This window comes from Leptinotarsa decemlineata, unplaced genomic scaffold (genome assembly GCF_025532065.1).
Source record: "Leptinotarsa decemlineata unplaced genomic scaffold, Ldec_3_MD MMD2_tig00026340_RagTag_RagTag, whole genome shotgun sequence".
Classification (NCBI taxonomy): domain Eukaryota; kingdom Metazoa; phylum Arthropoda; class Insecta; order Coleoptera; family Chrysomelidae; genus Leptinotarsa; species Leptinotarsa decemlineata.
In genome coordinates this window covers 9,627,583-9,652,719 of record NW_027412694.1, presented here as the reverse complement: position 1 = coordinate 9,652,719, position 25,137 = coordinate 9,627,583, and the positions used below count along the sequence as shown (strand labels likewise).

The window sequence follows — 25,137 nt, the reverse complement described above, 5'->3', positions numbered from 1 at the left end:
AACTTGTTGAATAATAGGTATCACATTATCCAAATGTGCAGGACTGCAATTTCCATCAGAAAAAACAAAATGTATGGTCTTTTCGAAAGCAATTGACCCAAAAGTACCTCTCACGAACTCTTTTCCGAAGTTACTCCTTCAAATTTCCATCCGACTCCTTCAAACTCTTCTTCAAATTTCCTTTCAACCCCTTCTAATCGACATTTTTTCCAATCCCTCCTCCGTTTCCTGGAATACTTCCCCAAATTTTTTCTGAATAAATTCCTGGACCTACCCTTTACTCACTTGGGAAGATTTCAAATCTTCAAATAAATGAAGGTACATCTTATTGTCTTTTTCTTGTTTCTTCTGAATATTTACCAATAATTTACAGATAGGAATCTATCTGTTTTTTCTTGTTTTTCCAAAATACCTAGTAGTACCTAGTAGTAATTTACGATCTTCCTTTAGCCGTAGTCGTTCTTCCTCCCTCCTTCATTCATCTTCCTCTCTTCTGCATTTTTTATTCTCCGCCAGGCCCGCTTGCAAAGCCTCGAACATTTCGTTAAGCTCTTCCATCTCGTCGTAAATAGCACTCCTTGTTTTCACCATAAAACAGTAAATTTTCAGTTAATTATTCCTCTTCCGACACCAAATGTTACGTTTTTTCCAGTAGGGGATGAACAATAATCAAAATTAATTTTATTTCACTTTAAATACAATAAACACTTCAACTGAAACTGTAACTATTATTAGAATGTCTATCACCTTACTAGATCGCTTAGTGTACCGCACTGAAACCTTCATTTGACTGTCTCGATGGGCGAGTTGAAGGAGCTTATATTTGGAAATCGAAGGTGCTGGAAAATTCCTAGCAATTCCATCGAAGTCGGTAGAATATCTGCGAAATTTCAATCGAACTAAGCGCGCTCTTCGCCACGTCACAATTGGTTTATGGCTACCAGTGGCGGCCGGCGTTATTTTCTTTAGGGCATGATTTACAACAACATTGTGCCTTTTATAAAAAAACAATAGTTTCAAAACTATCTCATACAGTTACGAATTTATTATTGTTCTAAGTACATATTATATTCTAATTTCATTGTTTACCTCAGAAATATCAAAATGTAATGTAAATTGTCAACCACCTTCAAACATAAATTGAATCCATTCACCCATTGCAATTCATACTAGGTACCTAACGCATTCAATGTTTATTATAGAATGAGAAGTGCATTCTCATAATTGCTGCTCATAAGAGAACAACATCCTGGCTACTGCGGTAGACATCATCAGTGGTATGTGCGTTGATTGCGATGACTAAGGTTATGTCTCAAAGTGACAGGCACAACCACAGAAGCAGACAAAACATTTGGTTCTTCAGGTTCCATTCGACCACCGCCTATCAGCCCTAATTTTGTTTTTTTTGATCATAATTCCAGCCTTGAAAGTCTATGTTCCTATATTCTGCTAATATTTTATTATTTTACAGGTACACAAAAAACTTCAAAATCGAGATTACGCTGCAAACAAAACGAAAAAAGTGGCTTGGTTTGTGTCGAACTGTGCTGCAAAAAACGATAGATTAACTTATGCCAAAGAGCTTGGTAAATACATTACTGTGGATATTTATGGTGCTTGTGGTTCTTTGGAAGTAAGTTATGTACTTTCATGATTTTCTTGATTTATCGACATGAGTTTTGACTTTCCTAGTGTTCAGCACGTTAATTTTTTCAACTTGGAGAAATAGTGAGGTTTGAAAAATTATGAATATCTCAATGATATTACAGTACTGACAGAGTTGACTGAACTGAAAATATAATGAAACCGGTTCTTTAAGAAATATTATTGGCCAATCAACTACATAGGCGCGCTGAAGTGAAGTATAAAAGGTTTGTTCTGGTTCTACGAAATTCAGGTAGGAAGTCAGGGTCATGCGCAGTTGATATAGAGCTTCTGGTTTATTGAGAATAAGTTTGGATTGATGAACCCTCTGTTCTGGTTTCGATTGCGAAATGAGCCTTAACTGTCTTGAACCGTCCCGAATCGTTCTTGCTCTCGGGACTGAACTATTGAGAACTATTCCAGTTGCTCATGCGCATTCATGTGGAAATTTTATTTTGGGTTATTTTCTAGGATGTTTTTTATTTATTTAATTTCAATGATTGATGATTGACGTTAGATATCGTTTAAACTGACTACAAGGATGTGCTACATAACAAAATGAACATGATCAACAGTATTTTCTCGTCTTTATCGCTTCATATATACGATAGGTGGCACAGTAGTCTCCTTAGAAAGCTTTCTGGTTTAACCAAGTGTCCGAGACTATTTCGGACTATTTTTTGATTGATCCAATTATACCTATCAAACTTTTGTCAAGTTCTGGTTGACTATTTCGAGCACTATAAAACTCAAGTATGGACCTGGTGCTGCTTTTCGGTGATAGTTGTTCATTTTGATTTTCATAATGAAAGATATACAAAAACACGACACGTGTTTCACTATACAAGCAGCCTCAAGCTGGATTTGACTACTTTAAGATTGAAACATTTCACATTCTTAAACCATTATTATGATCTACGATCCGGTCTGATAATTGACTTAAGTCTAGATTCAACTACCTGATATGTGCGTAAAAAATTATTTTTCAACTAGTAGAAACAAAAGTATTTGAATATAGCTGGAATTACTAATTCACTGGTGAAATAATGTGAAAACTAGTCAATAAAATAATAAATATTACGTATTGATAATTCTAGAGTGACAAAGCCTAATGATCAGGTAATCAAATCAAATCAAAATTTGCTTTATTACCCAAGATATAAACATCTTATTGGCAAAGTCTAGTAAAGTAAAACATATATAAGGGACAATTAACAAATATAAACTATAAAATAATGCTTAAACACCGGAGCAGAGTATATGGACAGAACAATATCAAGTCCAGCTGAACAGCTACAAATATAAGTACATGAATGTATGAATATTAAGTAAACGTAAATATATAATTCTACATAATGAACATTGATAGCCATTTTGTGTTGGTTTCAATAACTTGTTTACACAAAGCTACATGTCAATTATTCGATAGAGCCTTGGTAGAATTCGTCCACACTATAATAGGGCCTTCCAACAAGGTATTCTTTAACTTTCTTTCTGAATTTCTTTTCATTATATATTCGCCTTAAATTAATGGGAAGGTGGTTAAATAACTTCTTGCTATTGAAAATAATGGAATTTTGTGTAAGGGCTAGAGAAGGTGTGGGAAGGGAAACGGAGTAAGACTGACGTATAATATAAGTTGCGGTGTTCCCAAATTGATTTTTATATTTTTTTGTGAATAAGACACACTGTTTCCAAAATAAAAAGACATACTAAGGTCAGAATTTTTTGCTTCACAAATAATGGGCGGCATGAATCCCTGTAGCTAGCCTTGCATAAATATCTGATGGCTCTTTTTTGTAGAGAGAATACCATATTGAAACGAAATTTTGCACAATTTCCCCAGAAACAAATTCCATAACGTAAATAGGATTCAATTTGTGCAAAATAAACTGATCTTGTGATAGTAGTGTCCAACTATCTTGCAACAACTCTCACTGCATGACATCCTGCTGCTAGTCTTTTACATAAGTGTACTTCCCCTATGTTACATCTAAACGTGATCACCTTTGTTTTATCGATGTTCAATGATGAGAGATTGGAATCACACCACTCTTTAACCGTTCTTATGTCGACGATGATTTGATCAAGTAAATTGGAGGATGTATTGCTATGCCAGAGGATGGTGGTGTCGTCAGCGAAACATGTGAATTTACCACTTATGTTAACATGGACCAAGTCATTGACATAAATGAGAAACAACACCGGTCCCAAAACGGAACCTTGTAGAACCCCACTGTCAATGAAGCGTTCCTCTGATGAAATTCCATCTAATAGAACATTCTGCCGCCGATGAGAAAGGTACGTCTCAAACCAAAGTAATGCCGTTCCTCTAAATCCGTAAACTTCCAGCTTGCGAAGAAGCAGCATGTGGTCTACACAATCGAAGGCTTTGGTTAGGTCACAAAACATGGCCGCCGCAGATTCTCTGTCATTCAGATTGGTGTACAGGTTTTCCATGAGTGAAAATATGGCGTCTTGTGTACCTTTTGAAGACTGAAAGCCAAATTGGAATAAAATTATCACCTTGTTTTTCTCGAGGAAGGATATTACTCGTTTTTTACCAGTTTTTCTATAATTTTAGACAAGACGGGTAGCCAAGCAATTGGCCTAAAATTAGCTGGGTTGTCAAGATCGCCTCCTTTATGTAGAGGAATGATTGTGGCAATTTTCAGACACGATGGGAACATACCTTTAGAGAATGAGAAATTTATTGCCTCCGCCAACACACTCAAAGCCCTTTCAGGAAGAGTTATCAGAATTTTTAAGGAAATGACATCCCACCATACCGAATTTTTATTTTTGATTTCACCAAACATTTCTTTTATTTCATAGATATCCGTAGGTGCGAAGAAGAAAGTAGAAGTTACAGTAATATTTTTCAAGTACGACATTGGGTCGTTTTTCACAATGATTTTTTCAGCTAGCTTAGTTGCCACAGAACAATAAAATGAGTTCAATTCATCTGAGTTAAGAGTTGGTTTTATTGACTCGGTCATATGCTTTCCTCTCAATTCATTGATAATATTCCATGTTTCTTTTTGTTTATTCTTGGAGTGTTCAATTCTGTTGAAGTAATACATATTTTTGGCATTTTTAATTACTTTTCTATATATATTCCTATACTTACTAAAATAGTTCATGAAATCAGTATTATCGATATTTCCATGTTTTCGAATGTGATGCAGTGCTCGCATATTTTTTGCAGATACTTTTATTCCTTTTGTAATCCAAGGTTTTTTGGTTTTGTTTTTTAAATTTCGAATGGGAAATGCACAATTGAAATTCACAGATAGTAATTTATGGAATTCACTCAGGGGGTCCTCAAAATGTAGGACGTTATTCCAGTCAGACTCTTCACAAAGTTGGGCAAACTTATTATAGTTGTGTTTACTGAAAAGTCTTCCTCGTCGTAAATACTTTTTGCTGACGTTTCTCTCGAATGATAAATTACACAAAATGGCTTCATGGTCTGATAAACCAGAATTTACAACCATACATTCAACGACATTAATATTTGTACATAAATAATCAATAATCGTGGAAGAGAAATTAGAGATTCTTGTAGGGGTGTCTACGTTCATATGAAGGTTAAACGATGTTAATAAGTTAAGCAATAACTTAGTATTTGTAGATGTTGTATCAGAAAAATTTATATTAAAATCACCTGTAAGAAGTAAGGATGCATATAAGGAAAGCTGATCTAGAAGAACCTCCAATCCCTTCAAAAAATTTGTTATATTAGATATAGGGGGTCTGTATACACATATTACAAAAAGATTTAATTCAGCAAATCTTATGATTGAGAATTCAAACTCTCTTTCTATAATTAAATGATCCAATTCGTCAACCTTGAAGAAATTAGAACTTAAATAATCTTTAACTAAAGCAAGGGTGCCTCCACCAATTGAGTTGAAGCGACAATATTTGGAAATCAAGCTATACTGAGGTAGAAATATTGGATCTTTCGGTTTCAACCAATGTTCAGTTAAAAGAATTATATCCGGATATTCATATTCAGCTAACAATAATAATAGTTCATCAGTCTTGTGTCTTAATGTAAGAATATCATAAAGTTACGGGTTACTATTCAACTCGATTTGATCGTTCATTACATATTGGGAATTTGTGTATTATTGATTTCGATACTTTCCAGAAGGTTTCACACTTTTCTTCTGGAAATGAAGAGTTTTGAATTCATGATTGGACTTATGTCCCTCTGTGAGGGAATCAATAGCATACGTTGAGTTTATTTTTCCATTCTGGTACTGTTTTAAGTTTTTTCAAACATGCCTCAAAGTAAATTCAGTTTTAACTATGTAAGACACAGAACATGAATCACACGATAAATCAGGAGTTTATAAAATGCCGTTTGGTTCATGTGCGATGTTTTGCATGAGTCAAACTGAAAGATTATTCAAAGCACGCATAAAAAGAATAGAAATAGTTACCAGAATGGAAAAATAAATTCATTCTATGCTGATCACCTCCCTACAGGTCATGAGTTCAATTATGAATTCTAAACTGTTTATTTCCGGGAACATCGAAATAAATAAGTTCAATAATTCCCATTATTTAATGGATGATCTTAGTCGGATATAGCGATGAAGTAAAAGGATATAGAATATATTTTCCGTACATAAACAAAGTGGAAATACACAGGGATATTGTAATACTGGCAGAAGAACAAGAAGTACAAAAGAAATATGAAAAACTAATAACCCTTGACTGTGAAAATCAATTGGAAAATAATGAAGACCTACATGGTACTGAAGAAGTAGGAAAAGAATTGGAAGAAAATGAACAGGAAAATACTCAGATAGTAAATATGCAAGAAATTAGTTATAATGAAATTTGTGAGAACCAAGAAAATGATGAAAATGAAAGCACAGAAACAATGGAACACAATGAAACAAGAAGTACGATCCCAGAAAATGAATTCACACTACAAGATAGAAGAGGAAGGTCAATTAAAAGACCTACATGGCTAGATGATTATGAAACATGCTTTTACAATGTACAAGAAGAAAAAATAAACATAGAGGATATAGTAACAGAAGAAAATTCCATTTTTTGGAAAGAAGCAATGGAAAAAGAGTTGAATGTGTTGAAAAAGAACAACACATGGACTGAAGTACCATGGCCAGATGACAAAAAGGTGATAGACAGTAAGTGGGTGTTGAAGATTAAAAATGATGGACAATATAAAGCAAGACTTGTAGCCAGAGGCTTTCAGCAAGAAGTCAGTGATGATCTATATGATATTTATGCCCCAGTGGCAAAATTATGCACCTTTAGAATTTTATTGGTACTAGCAAATCATTTAAAACTACCCGTATACCAAATGGATGTAAAGAGTGCATTTTTATATGGAGAAATAACTGACGAGGTATATATGTCTCTTCCTGGAAAAAATAAAATTTATTCAGATACTGTTTGTAAGTTGAACAAATCTATATATGGCCTTAAAAAATCACCAAAATGTTGGAATATAAAATTTGATAATCTAATGAAAAAGGAAGGATTTGTTAGATCAGAAAACGATTTTTGCTTATATTCCAAGATTTTGAGTGAGAGTAAAACATATATTTTACTTTATGTAGATGATGTATTATTGTTAGGAACATATTTGGTAGAAGTTGATAATGCAAAAAATATTTTATCCAAAACTTTTTCTATGAGCGATTTAGGTCAAATTTCACAATATTTAGGAATCAATGTAAAACAGAATTCAAAGCTGGGTTGTACAGAATTAGATCAAACTGTTTATTTAAAACAAGTATTAGAAAAATATGGCATGTTAAACTGTAAACCTATGTCAACACCGCTAGATTCAAATTTCGATTTTGAAACTTTGAAAGACGGCACACTCAATGAAAATTTGGTTAAAAAATGCCGACAAATAATAGGTAGTCTTATGTATGCTGTTATGGGTACACGACCCGATTTATGTGAAAGTGTAACAATGTTGAGTAGATTTCAAGATAAAGCTAATGAAAATGTGTATAAAGCTTTGAAAAGAGTACTTCGTTATGTTAAGAAGACTCTTGATTTGAAATGAGTTTTCAATATTGATTGTACATCTGATATTTTGTGTGGATATGTTGATTCAGATTGGGGAGGGGATGTATTTGATAGAAAGTCTACTACAGGCTATATTTTCAAACTTAATGGTTGTACAATAATGTGGGCTAGTAAAAAACAACAAACTGTAGCCATATCTTCCACAGAATCTGAATTGTGTGCTCTTACGTTAGCTATAAGTGAAGCTTGTTGGTTACGTAGAGTAGTGTCAGATTTTTCTTTATTTTCATTGAACATACCAACAACAATTTTTGAAAATAATCAGTCTGCAATCAAAATTGCACAAAATCCTGAAAACAATAGAAGATTAAAACACATAGATATAAAATACTGCTTTATTAAAGAAAAAATAGATGAAGGTTTAATTAAAATAGTTTATATAAAAAGTCAAGACCAGCTGGCTGATGGTTTAACGAAACCTTTATCAACAATAAAATTTTTGAACTTTAAAAAGGGTTTAGGTTTAAGTACTTAGTTATATTTGTATGAGAATAGGATGAAATAATTTCATTGAGGGAGGGTGTTGAAATGTCAATGAAACTATTTCATTAAGTAGTCAGTTGTCAAACGTCAAGGTTGTTGAAAATAATAGAAAGTTAGTTGTTGATTTAGTCTCATGTTAAAAAGTATTGTAATTTCTTTGGTTCTTATAAAATAAAATAGTGCTCCGCAAAGTGTTGCTTAATAATTCTTTTACCCAAAAGAAAGAAATCGACAATACCAAACAACCTTACAGGAACTAGAAAAAATACAGAATGAATTCCTAAGGTACCTATATTATGAGAAGTATCGTAGTAAACTCGATTACAACAGCATTAAAACATCAACAATTGAGAACTCAATTTGATATACCCTCCTTAGACTCTAGGCAAAAAATCTTTGCATTAATTTCTATGTATAAAATCATTAAGAACAATATGAATTCCGCAGAAATAGTGTCACTATTACCAATTAATGTACCTCCCAGACCTACGCGTAATATCCTTAAGTTCAAGACTCACGTAGTGATTATTACTTCCACATGCCCCCTCATAATAATGCTCCTTCTGGCAAACGACATCAACTGCTTGCAAAATATTGATTGGAATATGTCTCTCACAAAATTCAGATGTCTAGTCCGTAGACATGTTGAGAACTTATCAGTTTAGCAATTAGTTTTTCTGTTATTTTTTATTTTATTTTTGTTGTTGCGAGTTGTAATCAGTACTGCTGTTAGATAATAATACATTTCCATATTACATTATTTTATGTAACATATCATTTCATGTATATTTCTCATAAGTCATCCGTGTAATGAGGCCACTAGGCCTGTTAGGGTGAAATAAATAAATAAAATAAATAAAAAAATAGTTTCAGGTAGTTAAATCTACACTATGATTTATTTTCTTATCGAAAATAATGTAACATAATGAAAATTAAAATTAATTTTATCAGTTAGTTAGTCGTTAGGTAGGTGTTCCTACCGAGCATGTTCATTCTCCAATCTTTGCGGTTTAAAATTTCTAGCGCCAAGTTTGAACATATATTTCGGTGTCATGTGGTCTGCTGAGAACATGTTTATTGTTCGTTCCTCCACATTTTTGAATATTTCTGTTTGGCTCGATCCCATATCACTCGCTCACCCTACTATATCAATCATGATACGTTGTTCAATGTCAATATTCTAGGCCAAACTACTGCAAAGTAACGACAAGGTCATGTGACGTCATGATCTTTCAAGGTCAAACCCACGATCATGGACGTCGAAAGATAAAAATGCGACACATGTTCAAGTTCACAGCATGCTCATTCAAGACCAACTATCATGTTCAAACTCCTCAAGGTCATGCTCAAGGTCATGCGACGACTCTACCAGTGGCACGTGGGAAAACGCACAGCAAGGTCATGTCATGAGATATGATAGTTCAAGGTCAACAATCAAGGTTGTACGTTGCAGTCGTTCGTCAAGGCCAAACTCGAGATCATGTGACGTAATGAGTGGTGGAGGGTGTGGAGAGAACTTTCCCAAGCATATCAATTATGTTTCGCACCGCTTCACTATTTCCACCCTAATACTTTTTTTAGCTTCAAATATCCCACTTTTCAACTTACAATTCTTTCGCTTTCACCATCTTGAATTCAAGATCTTTCGGTTTTAGACAACTAGATTCCACAATTATTGCATCATAATGGTATTGAAATGATTAAAAGTGAGAAGTGAAACTTTTTATATTTTTACCACTTTTATAAATAGTGAAAATGTTGCCATTCACCGCTAGGTGAATGGCAAAATTTCTCGATCTTGAAATGACCTTCAGGAAATCATCGTGTATCCGCTGGCTCCTATTTCAGACTAAAAGCGTTGATGGATGAAACATTATTAACAATTTTTAAAAAAAACCATTTCCCCACTCCGACTCAATGTCGAGGGCAAAGTCCAATCTCAAAGTCAAACTTCATGTTCAAAGTCATATGACGTGCTCATACCTCAAGGTCGTGTGACGTCATTGAATGCCACGGTCGAGTGGTGGGGGAGGTTCCGGAATCGGCTTAAACCAACCATTTACTCGCTAATGAAAATTAAACTGAAGTAATGAATTTGCTCATCTGTGACTGGCCTCGAAGGTGTTGAGTAATGTATCTGGTCAACTGCGGTTAGTTCGAAGGTGTTGAATAATGGATCATTGCCTAGTCAAAGGACGAAACTAGAGCCCATTACCAACAAGAAAATGCACTTTATTAGGTACCTCAGTAATATAACAATCTTTAAGAAACACATAAAAATAGTCATAATGCTTTTAAATATGTTTGACTATGTTTATGTTGTTCCTTAAACTACTGTAAAGATTACAAAAAAAAAGAATGTGTGGCTTGGAAGATGCGCTTCCCAGATTCTTTTTTGGATATCAAATCAAATAAAATTTTTTCACAAGCAGGTATTTTACACAAAATAATTTTTGTTTTCAGTGTCCTAAGTCCAGTAAAAAATGCTTCGACATACTAGAACGAGACTACAAATTTTACTTATCTTTTGAGAATTCGAACTGCCGAGATTACATGACTGAGAAATTTTTTGTAAACGGTCTGGGGAAGAGCGTGCTTCCTATAGTGATGGGTGGGAGGCCTGAAGACTACCAAAGAAGTGCGCCAGAAGGTATTTTACACTCTTTAGTAATTCAAATGAAAGAACTCTGTGATACTTCAAGTTAAGCTTTCCTTTTTATGTAAGTGTTTTCAGTTTATTCATTTCAATTTGTGTTTGAGTAGAATGAAAATACAGGAGCTCTGAGAACGTACAATTAAAAATAAATATAGTTTAAAAACCAAAAACACCCTTTTAAAAAAATCGAACTAAAAAGTTGAAAATAATTTTGTTAAATAAGCTTAAAACAATAACGAACGAAAAATACTATAGTCTATTTCAAAAGAGTGTAGAGTAATAAAATCTCATTAAGTATTCAAAAGCGCTACAGGGTGATCCGTCAATAAATTCTGTCACTTCCCTAATCCGCATTGCAAAATTATGTCGTTTCATAAAGAGCAGGTAGGTATCACCCTGTTTTAAGGGATTTGTCCATTGTTATCGACGGATAAATACTGAGCCAGAGGCGCGCTAGTGGGATAATTGCCAAAAGAATATGCATTCATAAAAATTATATTAAAGGAAATAAAAATTTAATACAGCAGAACAGTGTTATTAAAAAAATATAAAATGTAACAATAAAATATATACGAACCGAAATCGGGAAATACTCACAAACACACACGAACGAACTTTACGTATTGAAACACTTGTGGGGACTTTAAATCAATTTATTCACAAAAACGACAAGAACTTTACTGGATACGTTATTACAATTTGACACTTGAACAATACTAAAACTGTGAACTTCCCTTAACGTTTAACAACACTCTATTTATACCCTAATTGAATGTTCTAGAGATTACTAGGTACAATTTTCGAGAACCTTCCGAGAAAATAATTATTCAGACTACCCTTAATTCTAAACCCTAACCTAAGCAAAAGTGTCACTGTCACTGATACACTGGTCTCTGTCCAGATTGCTTATCCCGCTACAGTATATTTACAATTCAATTAAATTATTCTACATCAGTATAGTCTTCATCCGAAGAACTGTCATCATCCCCTGGTGTTATAATTATAGGGTCAACCACCTGATCGACCAAGTTGTCCAGTTCCCACATTTTATCTTCCTCTTTTAAAACATGCTGGATTGCTTTTTGCCAGTTTTCTGATGTGATTTCCATAATGGCTTGATCAAACAATACCTTGACATCTTTCATTTGAAATGTGGTATTGTGCCTTGCAACATATCCTTTAACTTGTGCCCATATAAGTTCTATAGGATTTAATTCGCAATGATATGGCGGTAGGCGCAGCACAGTTACTTTATACTTTTCTGCTACATCTTCTACGGCATATTTCATGAAGCGAGATTTATGTTGTTTTACTATGGCTAGTAGTTCCTTCTTTACTGAATTCGTCTCAAACTGAATACCTTTATTTGACAGCCAGTTAATAATTTCTTGCTTTCTCCAAGCTGAAGTTGGTACCTTCTCTAAGCGCCTTGAATGGTAGCTTGCATTATCCATAACCACGACCGAATCAGCTGAAAGAAATTTTAACATTTCCCCGAAGTAGTCTTCGAAGACATCCGAATTCATGTCCTCATGATAATCTCCCGTCCGGCACGACTCAAAGCTTAACAAACCTTCTTTTAAAAATCCGTCTTCGCTTCCAATGTGAGCAATTATAAGCCTCTTCCCTTTTCCCGAAGGCACTTTAATACCCGTCGTAAGGCCTTCTATGAAAGCTTGGCGAGAACTTGTTATATTTTTATCTTGCCACATTTTTTTGACTATATAACCTTCGTTTATCCACGTCTCATCAAGATAAAAAATTTTCTTTTGCTCTCTGTGGTACTGCTTTATAGTTGTCAAATATTTTCGTCTCCAGCAAACAATTTCATCACTTTCCAGTAATAGTGCCTTTCGATTGTGCTTTTCCCAGGCAAAATTCATACTTTTTAAAGTTTTCCATAAAAGTTTTCTGGATATCAAAAGAATATCGTTATCTTGGCTTATCTCGATAAATATTTTTTCAAGAGTGGGTATTTCCTTTTTAAAATAAAACGAATGAACTTTTCTTCGAATGTCACATTTGGTGTCTTCATCTAAGATTTTTATTGGTCTTCCTGATTTTCTCTTGCATGGACTTACCTGGCCTGATATCTTTCTTTCTCGCAATAATTTAAAAATCGTGGACTGTCCAATTCCAGTCATTCGGGCACATCGCTCAACACTTTCTTGCACAGACAAACTAGAGTGATCGTGTTTTATGCAATCATATACATTTAAAATCATAACTTTTTCGCAAACAGATAGCGGAGAATTTTTTACACTTCTTTTCTTTGGAGTAAATGTCCCCATTTTATAACTTTTTCACTATTTCTATATCACAATATCACTGTACGTTTAATTGGTGTAGTAACAATTACTATTATAACTCGAATGTTTAAGACACCATTACAATATATTTAAACCCTTTTTCTTAATTACCTGGGTTTAATAGGTATTGCATGATTGGTGGGCAGGGTCAAAAAGGGATTATTATAATGACATGGCACCTCGGAACTAAGTGTTAACCCTTTTTTGAGAAATCATGCTCAAGTATATGAACCCAAATTGCATATTAAATAAGTTTACAAGAACCACTAAAATTAATCTTAATCTTTTTTTAAGAAATTTTACTTACCTAAATACATGTAGGTACTTAGTTTTAGACCAAATTACTTCCCAAAAATGGCCTTTTATTATTATCTATGTCTGTAATTTTTAATTTACTTTAATTATTAAGTTTAATAATCCTAAGATTTGCCTACGCCCATGGACGACAACGAAATTCAGGCAAATTTTATGACACTTCATGATTTATTACTCTACACTCTTTTGAAATAGACTATAGTATTAATGTGAAAAAAGCGACGGAGGCTTGATATACAGAACATAATGGCACAAAGCCCCCACGCTTCTTTCACAATAATACTAAAATTTTTCGTTCGTTATTGTTTAAGGTTTATTTAAAAAAACTATTTTTAACTTTTTAGTTCATCACGGTCATAAAATCACGGTCGCCACTAATGTAAGAAATGGGAAAAAGTTGGGTGTGATACGAATGCAAAATATACTATTAATTAACTTTTCTGATAATAACTTGACAATTCAAAAATCAATTCCAACGATTCTAAATAGTCTCTGACATAACAACTTATTCACATGACAACCGTTCCGATGAAAGTCTGTGTAGAGGACGAACAATTTTCATTTCCAACATTTAGAAAAATGAACATTGATATTTTCCTATTCCGGGGAGAGAGAGCCTGAAAATCAGCTACCTAGCCCAAGGCAGCAGGGGCGCAAAGTATGCTTACAAATAAGGCAGCAAGTGCACGTGTTAATAAAAAAAAATACTTTTTTCAAATGAAGAAATACATGTGAAGTGAGTTCGAATTATATCAACGAGGTTATGTACAGCGCCATCTGCCCAAGAATAGATCAAGCAATAATGTTGATATATCAAAGAGGTTACGTACAGCGCCATCTGCCCGCGAATAGATCAAGCAATACTATCTATAATTCGGTCAAATACAGATCCCGCCCTTGAAAGTTACAAACATAAAAACATACATACATACAGGTGAAGATAATATAAAGCGTGTAAAAATATGTAATACAATGATATTGCAATTTCAAGTAGCTTGATAATTATTTTATTGAATTATGACTACTGGGTGATGGTCAACTCAATAACTATAACAATTTCGATATAACTGACTGTTATAAGGAATCAAGTATAGCTGAGGCACCAGTCAATCTAATAATAACACTGATGATCTTCAAACAAGACTCAACCTCTGACGGAAGCAAGAAACTCTTTGGAAGGTTCGAAATAGATGAACATTTCAACCTAGCAGACTTCTGTTATAATATTCATGCAGTCATTGTTCACTGTGGTTCTGGCGTTGAATTTGGTCATTATTACGCCTTGGTCAAAGAAGAAACGGACTGGTTTAAGTTTGACGATAGTCGTGTCACGAAGTGTTCTGCGTCAATTAATTTTTATTGTTGTTTTTATTTTATTGAGATGAAATAATTTTTTTTATTCCGATATAGAAAATACCATTGATTTCATAAATTCATAAATGAAAAATTTTTTTCTCAATTATCATAGGGGAAAGTTAAAGATATTAATATATCTTATGGAATAAGCATTATTGAAAAATTGAATAATATAAAGAGAAATGTTTCCTAAGCAAAAATTATTGAGATAACTGAATAACTGTCAAGATCATTAGATGGAGCTGAACGAATTCTTGTAACATCAACAGAAGCTATTATCTCTTTCATTACTTATTGTTCAATCGGCTATGCATGTTATAATTCACCTGAAAAAAATTATATTAATTGTGTATTCTTCGAATTGTTCCGTTGATATCTTTGCGTAATTGATATCCGTAATTGCTTATTTCATTATGGTTTTGATCAACTATTATTGAAATTTGGTCTTCATCCGGAGTGACAATAACGTTATTGCTCACTTTTAATTCCACATCTTTTTGAGCGACTATAAAACATTGAAATTCCAAGACAGGAAGTTCTGGTTGATTTCGGTATAATACGTTTTTGAAGGGTCTAGGTCATCTTAACTTCTGAACAGGATGAGGTCAAATGTTTGGTCAACGATTCTGGGTCATATATTAGAGGAAAATTCAGGGACGTCGCCATGGGGTGAAGCGGGCAGCTTCCCTCCCTGTTTTTTCGACTTGGGAAAGAGTTGGGAAATTTTGAGCCGTGAACCAGGAGAAGGTTGGGATTTCTCAACATGCATAACTTGGAGATCCCATACTTCAAAATTTTGAGTTGTTTGAAAACTTAAAAAAAGTTTAATTTTGAAGTGACAATTTTACGAAATTCACAACTTTTCGCTGTTTTTTCGACTTGGAAAAGTTCGGGCCGTGAAGATAGAAAAAATAATAGTAGAAAACGATAAGCACAATATTATTTAAGTGTTGTTTCCTTTCATTTGTATTGAATAATCCTATACATGGAGAATAAGGTGGGAGACCAAGGACCTTGGTCCAAAGTAGAATAATTCTCATTATTATTTTTATAATTACCAAAATTTATTTTTGTTTGTGCATACCCTAACGGGCATAAGCATTTAGCCAATCTTTAAAGAGCTAAGTAAGAAAATTAATATTTTATAGTAGTAACAAATCCCTCGGCTTTCATTTTTTCGAAAGTTGGGAAATTTTGCTGGTGGGGTTGGGAAAATTTGGATTCCCTTTCTTTTCGCTACGGCATTGGGAACATTATAATATTTTTAGTTTTGGTTGAAACAATGTTCATTCCAAGGCTCCTACATTCGCAATCTTCGAAAATGTCGTCGATGATTCAGTTCGTTATTCTGCCTAGAGAATATTGTAATGGTTTTGTTTCCTTTGCCAAGTAGTTGAAAAATTGAATATTCGATTTTTGAATAGTCAATCTGAGCTTCTGTTTCATACAAATTCACAAATGTAGAAAATTATTCAGTTATATTTGTGTTCAAGAAAGTATTTTGGTTAATTTTCGAAGTTTTCTAGGTTTTCAAGGTTTCCCAAAGTTTCTTCTTTCATTTAGAGTTCTTCATTTATTGGAATCTTCATTCATGATGGTGTCTGATGGGGTGAATTTTATGTTAAACATGTAACAGGCTTCGTGGAATCGATTTTGTCGTTGTAAATGATTTCGTATTCTTTTTTTCTCGAGTTTCAAACACCAACTAGCAATTCTGCTACCTTTTATGGAGGAAATCAAGTAAGTGATCTTGGTATGGAAATAATTTCAATTGATTTCCGAAAAGGTACTGCCTGAAGTCTTCGACAGCCCAGACGATGGCGCCTGGTATCCTCCTAGAACTGCATAAGTACCGGATGTGGATTCAGTAGGATCTTGAGTGGGTCACTTTAGAGATGAATGGTTGTCATCAATGGAAAAAATTTGTCGCAAAGTGACACCTCAGAAATTAGTTAGAAATTCTGTTCACAAAATAACTATTCTGTTAGAATATGTTTCTGTAGAAATATGTTTCTTCCGTTACCCAACTTCATACATATTCTAGTTACCAATTGAAAATCTCATAAAATTTTAGTTTGAATCAATAAGTGGCCCACCAAACATCATAATTTGATAATGAAATAAGGAAAATAACAATACTACTCTACTACTCTAACAATACTACCCAATCAATTCGTAGAATTGACAACTCATGATTATTAATTGATATACGAGGGTGGTCCCAGAAGTACTCTGCCCAACAAAAAAAAACCAGAAATTTTGGGAAAAAATATATTTATTTCTCAACATAATCTCCTTACAGCTCCATACACATTTTCCAGCGACGTTCAATGAATTCGTTACCGTTTTTATAATGAGAGCTGTCTTGTTTGAAGGTGGTTGACAATGTTTCGTGGTGTATTTCATCAGTTCCGACTTCCATTGTCTAATATAATATAAATTGATTTAAAATCCCTGAAGAAAATTAAAAAGTATAACCGAAAATAAAAATTTTATTGAACAAAAACTAGAATTACAATGGAATAAGATACAAGGAACAACCAACAAAAAAGTTAAAAATTGAAATATTACTAAAAGTTGAAAATTAAAATAATGAAAAAAAAAAATTATTAACAAAAAATAAAAATTAAAAGATTCCAAACCAAGTTACGTCACGATATTTCGATTGTTAGTATCCACAATCGTCTTCGGGTGATAACTCGGGTGATAACTCCTTCGAGATCTGACTATTTATAGGTTATTCGAGTGCTTTCACCTATCCCCTCTTCCCTCTCTCCGCTTCACTGGTTTTAGCGGGAGATGACCGTTTGGCGGGAGTTGGCCGTTTTTCGCTTGATTAGATATGTTACGTATCTCTACGCTAGCTTGACTAAATGCGTTGTTGCTTGTATGTTATTTTTTTGTACTTTCAGTTTTTGTTTAATAAAATTGTTATTTTCGGTTAATCTTTTCAATTTTTCCAGGGATTTCAAATCAATTTATATTATATTAGACAATGGAAGTCCGAACTGATGAAAGAACTGTCTTGCTCCTCAAAATAGCCATTAATTGCCGACATCACGTTTTTGTCGTTGGAAGATATTTGACCACTGAGCCATTTTTTCAAGTTTGAGATGGCTTAATATGGCGAATATCTTGCATGAGGTAGTAAGACTGTCTATAAACGGGCCAGTCTCAACTTCCGACACTGTAGGTTAATGGACTGACACCTATCAGAAAACATCTACTCACCTGGCTGATACCACGAAGGGCTTTGCATTATATTCGACAGAAGTCAGTGCAGGATTCTTCACTGAAGTTATTCCTTCATATGCTGTTGGCGATACTACTGCTGCAATAGATTTAATTTTCAATTATTGGAACACACTTGCAGACCGGTTTCGGAATATTTGGCTTGGCCACTCGTCAGTGCAAGGTAGTGCAACAGAGCAACATTGCAACAAACAACAAGTTTGTCATCGCTCCATCTGCAGATAGGGCGATGATAAACCTGTTGATTGTTATCCGCTTCAGCCTAGTCCGAGCAATGATCGGAAATTATCGACTCTATGTTGATGATAGACACAACCGTGCACTGACGAGTGGCCAAACAGCCCGAAACCGATCTGCAAGTGTGTACGAATAATTGAAAATCTATTTCGGCAGTAGTATCGTCAACAGCATATGCAGAAATAACGTCAGTGAAGAATCCTGCACTGACACTTGTCGGATATAATCCAACGCCCTTCGTGGTATCAGCCAGGGGAGTAGTTCTTTCCTGATAGGTGTCAGTCCATTAACCTACAGTGTAGAGAGTTGAGACTGGCTTGAACGAATTGTTCATTTGGATGATTTGACTTATTTCTTAGCCAAATACGGCCGTTTCTGCTTGATTTCTTCACTCAAATGTTGCAATTAGGTCACATAATACTCGCCGTTGATAGTTTTTACCTTTTATAAAATAATCAATGAAAATTATCCCCAGCGCATCCCAAAAACCGATGAAACGCTTTCTTTGGAGTTGGTTTTCTGTGTTGAGTCCACTGTTTTGATTGTTCTTTTGTCTCAGGTGTAAAGTGATGGAACCATGTTTGATCCATGGTTATGAAATGATGCAAGAATTCTGCTTTGTTGCTGTGACACTTCGCTAAGCATTCAATTGAAACATATTCATGACACTGTTTTTGCTCGAGTCTGAGCAAACGCGGCATCCACCTTGCACACAGGTTTCTTATGTCAAACTTTTCAGATAAATCACCTTGTACCGCACTTTTTGAAATGCATACTATGTCTGCTAATTCGCGCACTTTCAGTACCGCTTTGTGGATTTTATTCTTACCGTTTCTGGAGTTGTCACTTTTGGTCGACAACTGCGGTGCTCGTATTGGCAGCTCGTACGGCCTCGTTGAAACTCTGCTACCCAATATTTCGCTGTTGTAAACGAAGAAGCAGACTCACCCAGAGTAGAATCCAGTCCAGCTTTCATATTGGTTGGGCTGAGGCCTTCCAAATGGAAGTATTGTACCACATAACGATGGCCAATTTTCTCCATTTTCACAAATTCACCGAAAACGTTCGCTATTGAAAGCTGCCAAACAAATACTGAACAAGTTAGCGTCTTCAAACTTGAAAGATATCCTTTATAGAATGTGTACTTTCTAATACATTGATATTTTCCAAACAACTACCGCCATCTCTGGGTCAGGCCGGGTACTTTTAGGACCACCCTCGTATACAAACTGAAAGCATGAGAAAGATATTTATATATTAATATAGTCTAGATACAAAGTAAGTATGTTGTTAATACCTGACATTAGGAGATTACCTTGAAATCATAAAATTGCGATTATAGGTGATCAACAATTTGAACTGTCGATTGTCAAATAAAATGCAATATGGCGCTTCATAATAATAAAAATATTGGATTTTAATCATTTCAAACAACAAATTGCACAGATGATACAAAAAATAAAAAAAGTTAGATCTATAGAAAGCAGTTTCAATAAAGTTATATTTTAAAATGGTTGAAATTATTATGATATCAAACTCAATAAGTAAAAAACAAGACTATTATTCTCAGATTCCCAATTGTTGAAATCAAATTAATAAAAATAATAAAATTTTCATAAAATATATCTCACTCAATAATAATAGTCAAATGCATCCTAAAAATCATCACATTTTCATTAAAACATAAATGTTATGGAATGGGGAGTGTTTCTCAATTTGGGTTATTACAGCAAATGCAAGTTTGAACAAAATAAAGTTGAGTTTAATTCATGAGTTTTTCAAATTCACTTCAAAAAGTATTCAAATTGATGTTTCAAATGATGGGTTTTGATTTTTGGAGGTATTTGTTTCTAATTCACATATTGGCAACCGCGCCTATATCAAGTTGAAACAATTTATACGTACCTAGATATTCTACTTTAAAAAAGGAAAATTATTTTTATAAATCAACAATTAAGGCAAAATATAAATTATAGTTCAATACAACCTCCACAAGTCACATGAACAACAGTTGTTTTGTTATTTATTTATATAGAAGAAGATAGGTTAGGTGCACTAAATGTCATATGTCACAGATATCTCGGAACTCGGAACATAAGTAAACAGAACAGCACGCCTCTGAAATATGTCATCTTTGTTTGTCTCATACAGGTAACAGATTCATTAGCTATAACCGATGTTGCCAAATGGTGAAATAGAAACGAATCCCTTTAAATGAATGCATTATTTCATTCCTCTTTTTTAAGTATTTAAATAATTTTTTAAAGAAAAAGGTTGAAATAATGAGTTTACAATGCGTTGTTTAGAGCTCTTTTATGAAAACTACTTGATTTTCGTCAGGAGGAACATTCCCCATTGGCGGATACTTGATAAATATTCATGATAACGTCTTTGAGTAACATTTCAAGTATTGTAAGATTTTCAATGCACAAAACCTCAACAGCAATCTACAATTGCTTATTGAGGCGTGTTCGATACTACTACCTGCTAACTAACTATTTTTTCCAATAAAATATATTACATAAGTTAAATCGTATTTGAATATTATGAATTTTGTATTTATTTATATCTGAAAACGTTCATTACAATATAAGAACATAGGCTTTTACAGCCGGAGTCATGATTGAGTGACCTAGAGTATCAAACGTTTCGTCTGCTACTGCGACAGACATCATCAGTGGTATGTGCGTTTACTGTGAGGACGAAAATTATATCACAAAGTCTCAGCAATGAACGATAATCTTTCTTTTCAATCGTTCATCACAATATTGAGAACTATAGTAGAACTGCCTGAAAAGGTAATTTTTCATATAGGGTCTCAAAGTCAATATTTGCTTTAAGTTTTCAATATTATAAACATTTCTTTGAAGGTGGTTGACAATGTTTCGTGGTGCATTTCATTTGTTCGGACTTCCATTGTCTCATATGATATAAATTGATTTGAAATCCCTGAAAGAATCTGTAAAAAATTACAAAAGATTAGCTGAAAAATAACAATTATAGTAAGCAAAAAACTGAAATTACAATGAAATAAAATACAAGCAACAATCAAAAAACTTTTGTGTATCCACAATCGTCTTCGGGTGATAACATCTGCCAATGGGATCGCCACTTTCACCGGTTATAGTCAATATTTATATGGAGTAGTTTGAAATTTGGCCATTGAAGATGCCCACAAGAAGCCCCGAGTCTGGTTGAGATACGTCGACGACACCTTCATAATATGGAACCATGGGAATGCAGAACTAGACACCATTCTGAAGCAAGGACGTAAGTCCTTCCATCTCTTTCACAATGGAGAAGGAAGCCCACTACGAATTGCCATTCTTAGACAAATTGGTTAATAGGACCGACACTAAATGGGAAACATCTGTATGTTGAAAACCCACTCACACTGGACAGTATCTGAACCAGGAATCCAACCACCATAAATGGACTAAGAGAGGAATCATCAAGACTCTACTAAACCGTGCTTTCGGGCTCTGTAATACAAAGGAAGGTCTCGAAAAGGAACTAGGCATCATCAAAATGACCTTAAACGAAATGGAGCAAGAGCTCCACAAGGAAGAGAATCCGCCACAACCAGTACTTGTACTTTCCTACATCAGAGGATAAGAAGGATTGGGTCCAAGTATAACATCAGAACCTGCTTCTGATCTGAGAATACTATCCGTAGCAGCGTCACGAAAACCAGGCCAACAAACGCTGACTGCGATTCCAAGAATTGCATTTACTGGATACCCTGCGAATGCGGAGAATCATACATCGGTGAAACTAAGAGGCTATTGAAAGTTCGCATTGCTGAGCACAAGAAACATACACATCGTAAGAAACCAGCAAATCAGGAATAGCAGAGCACGTTTGGACTCATCAACATAACATCAAGTGGGCTCAAGCTGAAATCATCAGGCAGCTGATGCTGCCACATCAGAACCTGCTGCTTCAGATCCGGAAACACTATCCGTCTCAGCCCCACAAAAACCAGGCCACCAAACGCGGACTGCAATTCCAAGAATTGCATTTACCTGATACACTGTGAGTGCGGTGAACCTAGGAGGTCATTGAAAATTCGCATTGCCGAGCACAAGAAACACACACAACGAGGAAAAATCAGTAAATCAGGAATAGCAGAGCATATTTGGACCCATCAACATCGAGTGGTCCCAAGCTGAGATCATATACAGGGAGGAATACTGGTTTAGATACGCAACATATGGAAACCTCTAATCAAGCGAAATACGACGACCAACTCCCGCCAAACGGTCAGCTTTCGCTAAAACCGATGAAGCGGGGAGGGAAGAGGGGATAGGTGAAAGTATCGAATGACCTATAAATAGTTAAATCTCGGAGGAGTAAGAAGTCCAGTTATGACCCGAGGACGATTGTGGATACTAACAATGGAAACGTCGTCAAGTAACTTGGTTTGGAATCTTTCAATTTTCATAATTTTTTCAATTTTTATCTCGTATTAATAGTTTTATATTTTCGTTATTTGATTGTTGCTTGTATTTTATTTCATTGTAATTTCAGTTTTTTTGCTTATTATAATTGTTATTTTTCAGCTAATCTTTTGTAATTTTTTACAGATTCCTTCAGGGATTTCAAATCAATTCATATCATATTAGATAATGGAAGTCCGAACTAATGAAATGCATTATAAACATTAATTTATGGTATAAGAACTTAAGGTTTCACGGCAGGAGTCACGATTGAAGAGAACAAAATCCGGGCTAGTAGGCAATGCTCGAATGGAACCTAAAGTACCAAACGTTTCGCCTGCTATTGCGGCAGACAGCATCAGTGGTATGTCCCTATGACTGTGAGAGGGAAAGTTAGATCTCGAAGTCTCAGCAATGACTGATTCAACTGATAGTTTGAACAGAAGAAATACACATTTTTTCATTTACAACTTTTCTATTATAATACCGACATAATTTTTCAAATCCAAGAGATTTTGTCGTCAACTCTTTTGTCGACACACGTTAAATCGCCAATGCAGTGTTTGCTCTGGATCGTCTACTGATATGACAATTTGGTTGGCGAAAAGTTCTTCAAGAACATTACTCTTTTGAATTGAATATGGTATCTGAAAAAGTTGTTTCGTTAAGCAGGGTCCACACTATGCCGCGGTAGGCCGGGCGGGTTGACCCGGGTGGGCTGAGCCGGGCGGGTACGTTCAGGCTGGCACGACGTCCACACCGAAAACGAAGCCGACCGGGTTATTTCTACCTACATTATTTAGTTTCAACACCAAGACTGGTGACTTCGTTGAAGAGTACTTTTTAGAAGTAGGGGAGCGCCACTCCCTGTTCTTTTCGTTTCAGCTTCTTTCTTTTTTTCCCTCCAAAAATGGCTGGTTAAATTTTTCCATTTGCGCTCAATTTCATTTTCATTCACTCCACAAAAGACACATCAATATCTGTGAGACTGTCGTGTCTTTGGTTTTTAATTTATGTTGGGAATCTGAACTATCCCATAGAAAACGACGTTCTCTATATAAGTCTATTAACACTAAAACTTGTTCGTCATTCCACTCCATCACTTAATAAAAAACCCTACTGAAACAAACTGAGTCGAAAATAAAATAATTCGTCTAGTTCGGTCGGATGTTTAATTGTAACTGAAGCCGCTCGGTGCCGCTCGGCACGTCCCCACTCTATATTTTTGTTCGGCTCGGCTCGACTTCATTTGATCTGTACCTACTTTATGCGGGTTGGGATCGGCACGGCCCGGACCGGCATTTTCTAACCCGGCAAAGCCGCCCGAGGCGTCTACATCAACGCGGCTTAGGCCGCCCGGATCAGCCCGCCCGGCCTACCGCGGCATAGTGTGGACCCTACTTTAGATTGCAAAGACCGATTTCAATGAACATTGTTGTCTGTTTTAGGTTCCTATATTCACGTAGATGATTTTGCCGGTCCGCAAGAACTAGCAGCATACTTGCATAAACTGGACGAAGACAACGCCTTGTACAACTCCTATTTTAAATGGAAGGGCACGGGAGAGTTCATCAACACTTTCTTTTGGTGCCGATTATGCGCCATGATGCATGCTCCTTTAGAACACCGACATTACGAAGATATCAACGATTGGTGGAGAGGACCTGGAGTTTGTACAAACAAACCTTGGCGCGAAAGTTGGATAGTTTAGATGCATGAATAATGTATAAGTTTTCTGCTATGAAAATGAAAGTTCGACTGGCATGAATATTTCATGCCAGTCGAAGATTGAAAATTGACAATTAATTTTTGTTTGACCACAGGAAATAAAAGGGTGAAAGTGTATCGATTCCCGTAGTATAAACGATTTCGAAAGGAATTGTTGTGTTGATAGTATAAATTTTTATTTTCGTAAATAGAATTGTTGTCAATAAATTATTTCAAAGTAAAGACAATGGATATCCAATATCCCATTCCTTCAATTTCCTTTGCATTAATTTTTGAGTTTCGACAATTTTGACAATTCTGTATGTAACAGAGAAACTTTTTCGAAGGTGAACTTTTTCGAAGAGAATATGGTGAAAATCATTAAATGAATCTACAATCCTAGATACCAGAACCGTAAGAACTACGTTGTTGTTGCAAAGCTAATAATTTGAGCCGTATTTCCCTAATGTTTCCTCCAAAGAGCTGTTTGCAGTAAAAATCCTGTCAATCGCGTTCTGTCTATTTTCTATATGTTCTCCGCAATGCACAATGATTAGTCGCGATCCTTTGTTTGCAGGCATGTTAGCCATACACATATTCGAACCATCAGTCCACCCTTCCGTAACAGTGTCGTGTGTCATAATAAGTTTCGTCC

At 34.9% G+C, this 25,137-nt stretch overlaps 1 protein-coding gene across 1 annotated transcript in view; it reads left to right on the top strand.

The window, feature by feature from the left end:
• The window catches only part of LOC111510682 (glycoprotein 3-alpha-L-fucosyltransferase A), a 49,609-nt gene extending 24,879 nt beyond the window's left edge, over window positions 1–24,730 (top strand). Inside the window, exons 5-7 of the mRNA XM_074183533.1 lie at window positions 1,472–1,633; window positions 10,675–10,861; window positions 24,224–24,730. Coding sequence (XP_074039634.1) covers window positions 1,472–1,633; window positions 10,675–10,861; window positions 24,224–24,486 — 612 coding nt within the window. The 3' untranslated portion in view covers window positions 24,487–24,730. The remainder of the gene's footprint in view (window positions 1–1,471; window positions 1,634–10,674; window positions 10,862–24,223) is intronic.
• Window positions 24,731–25,137: the final 407 nt, after the last annotated feature.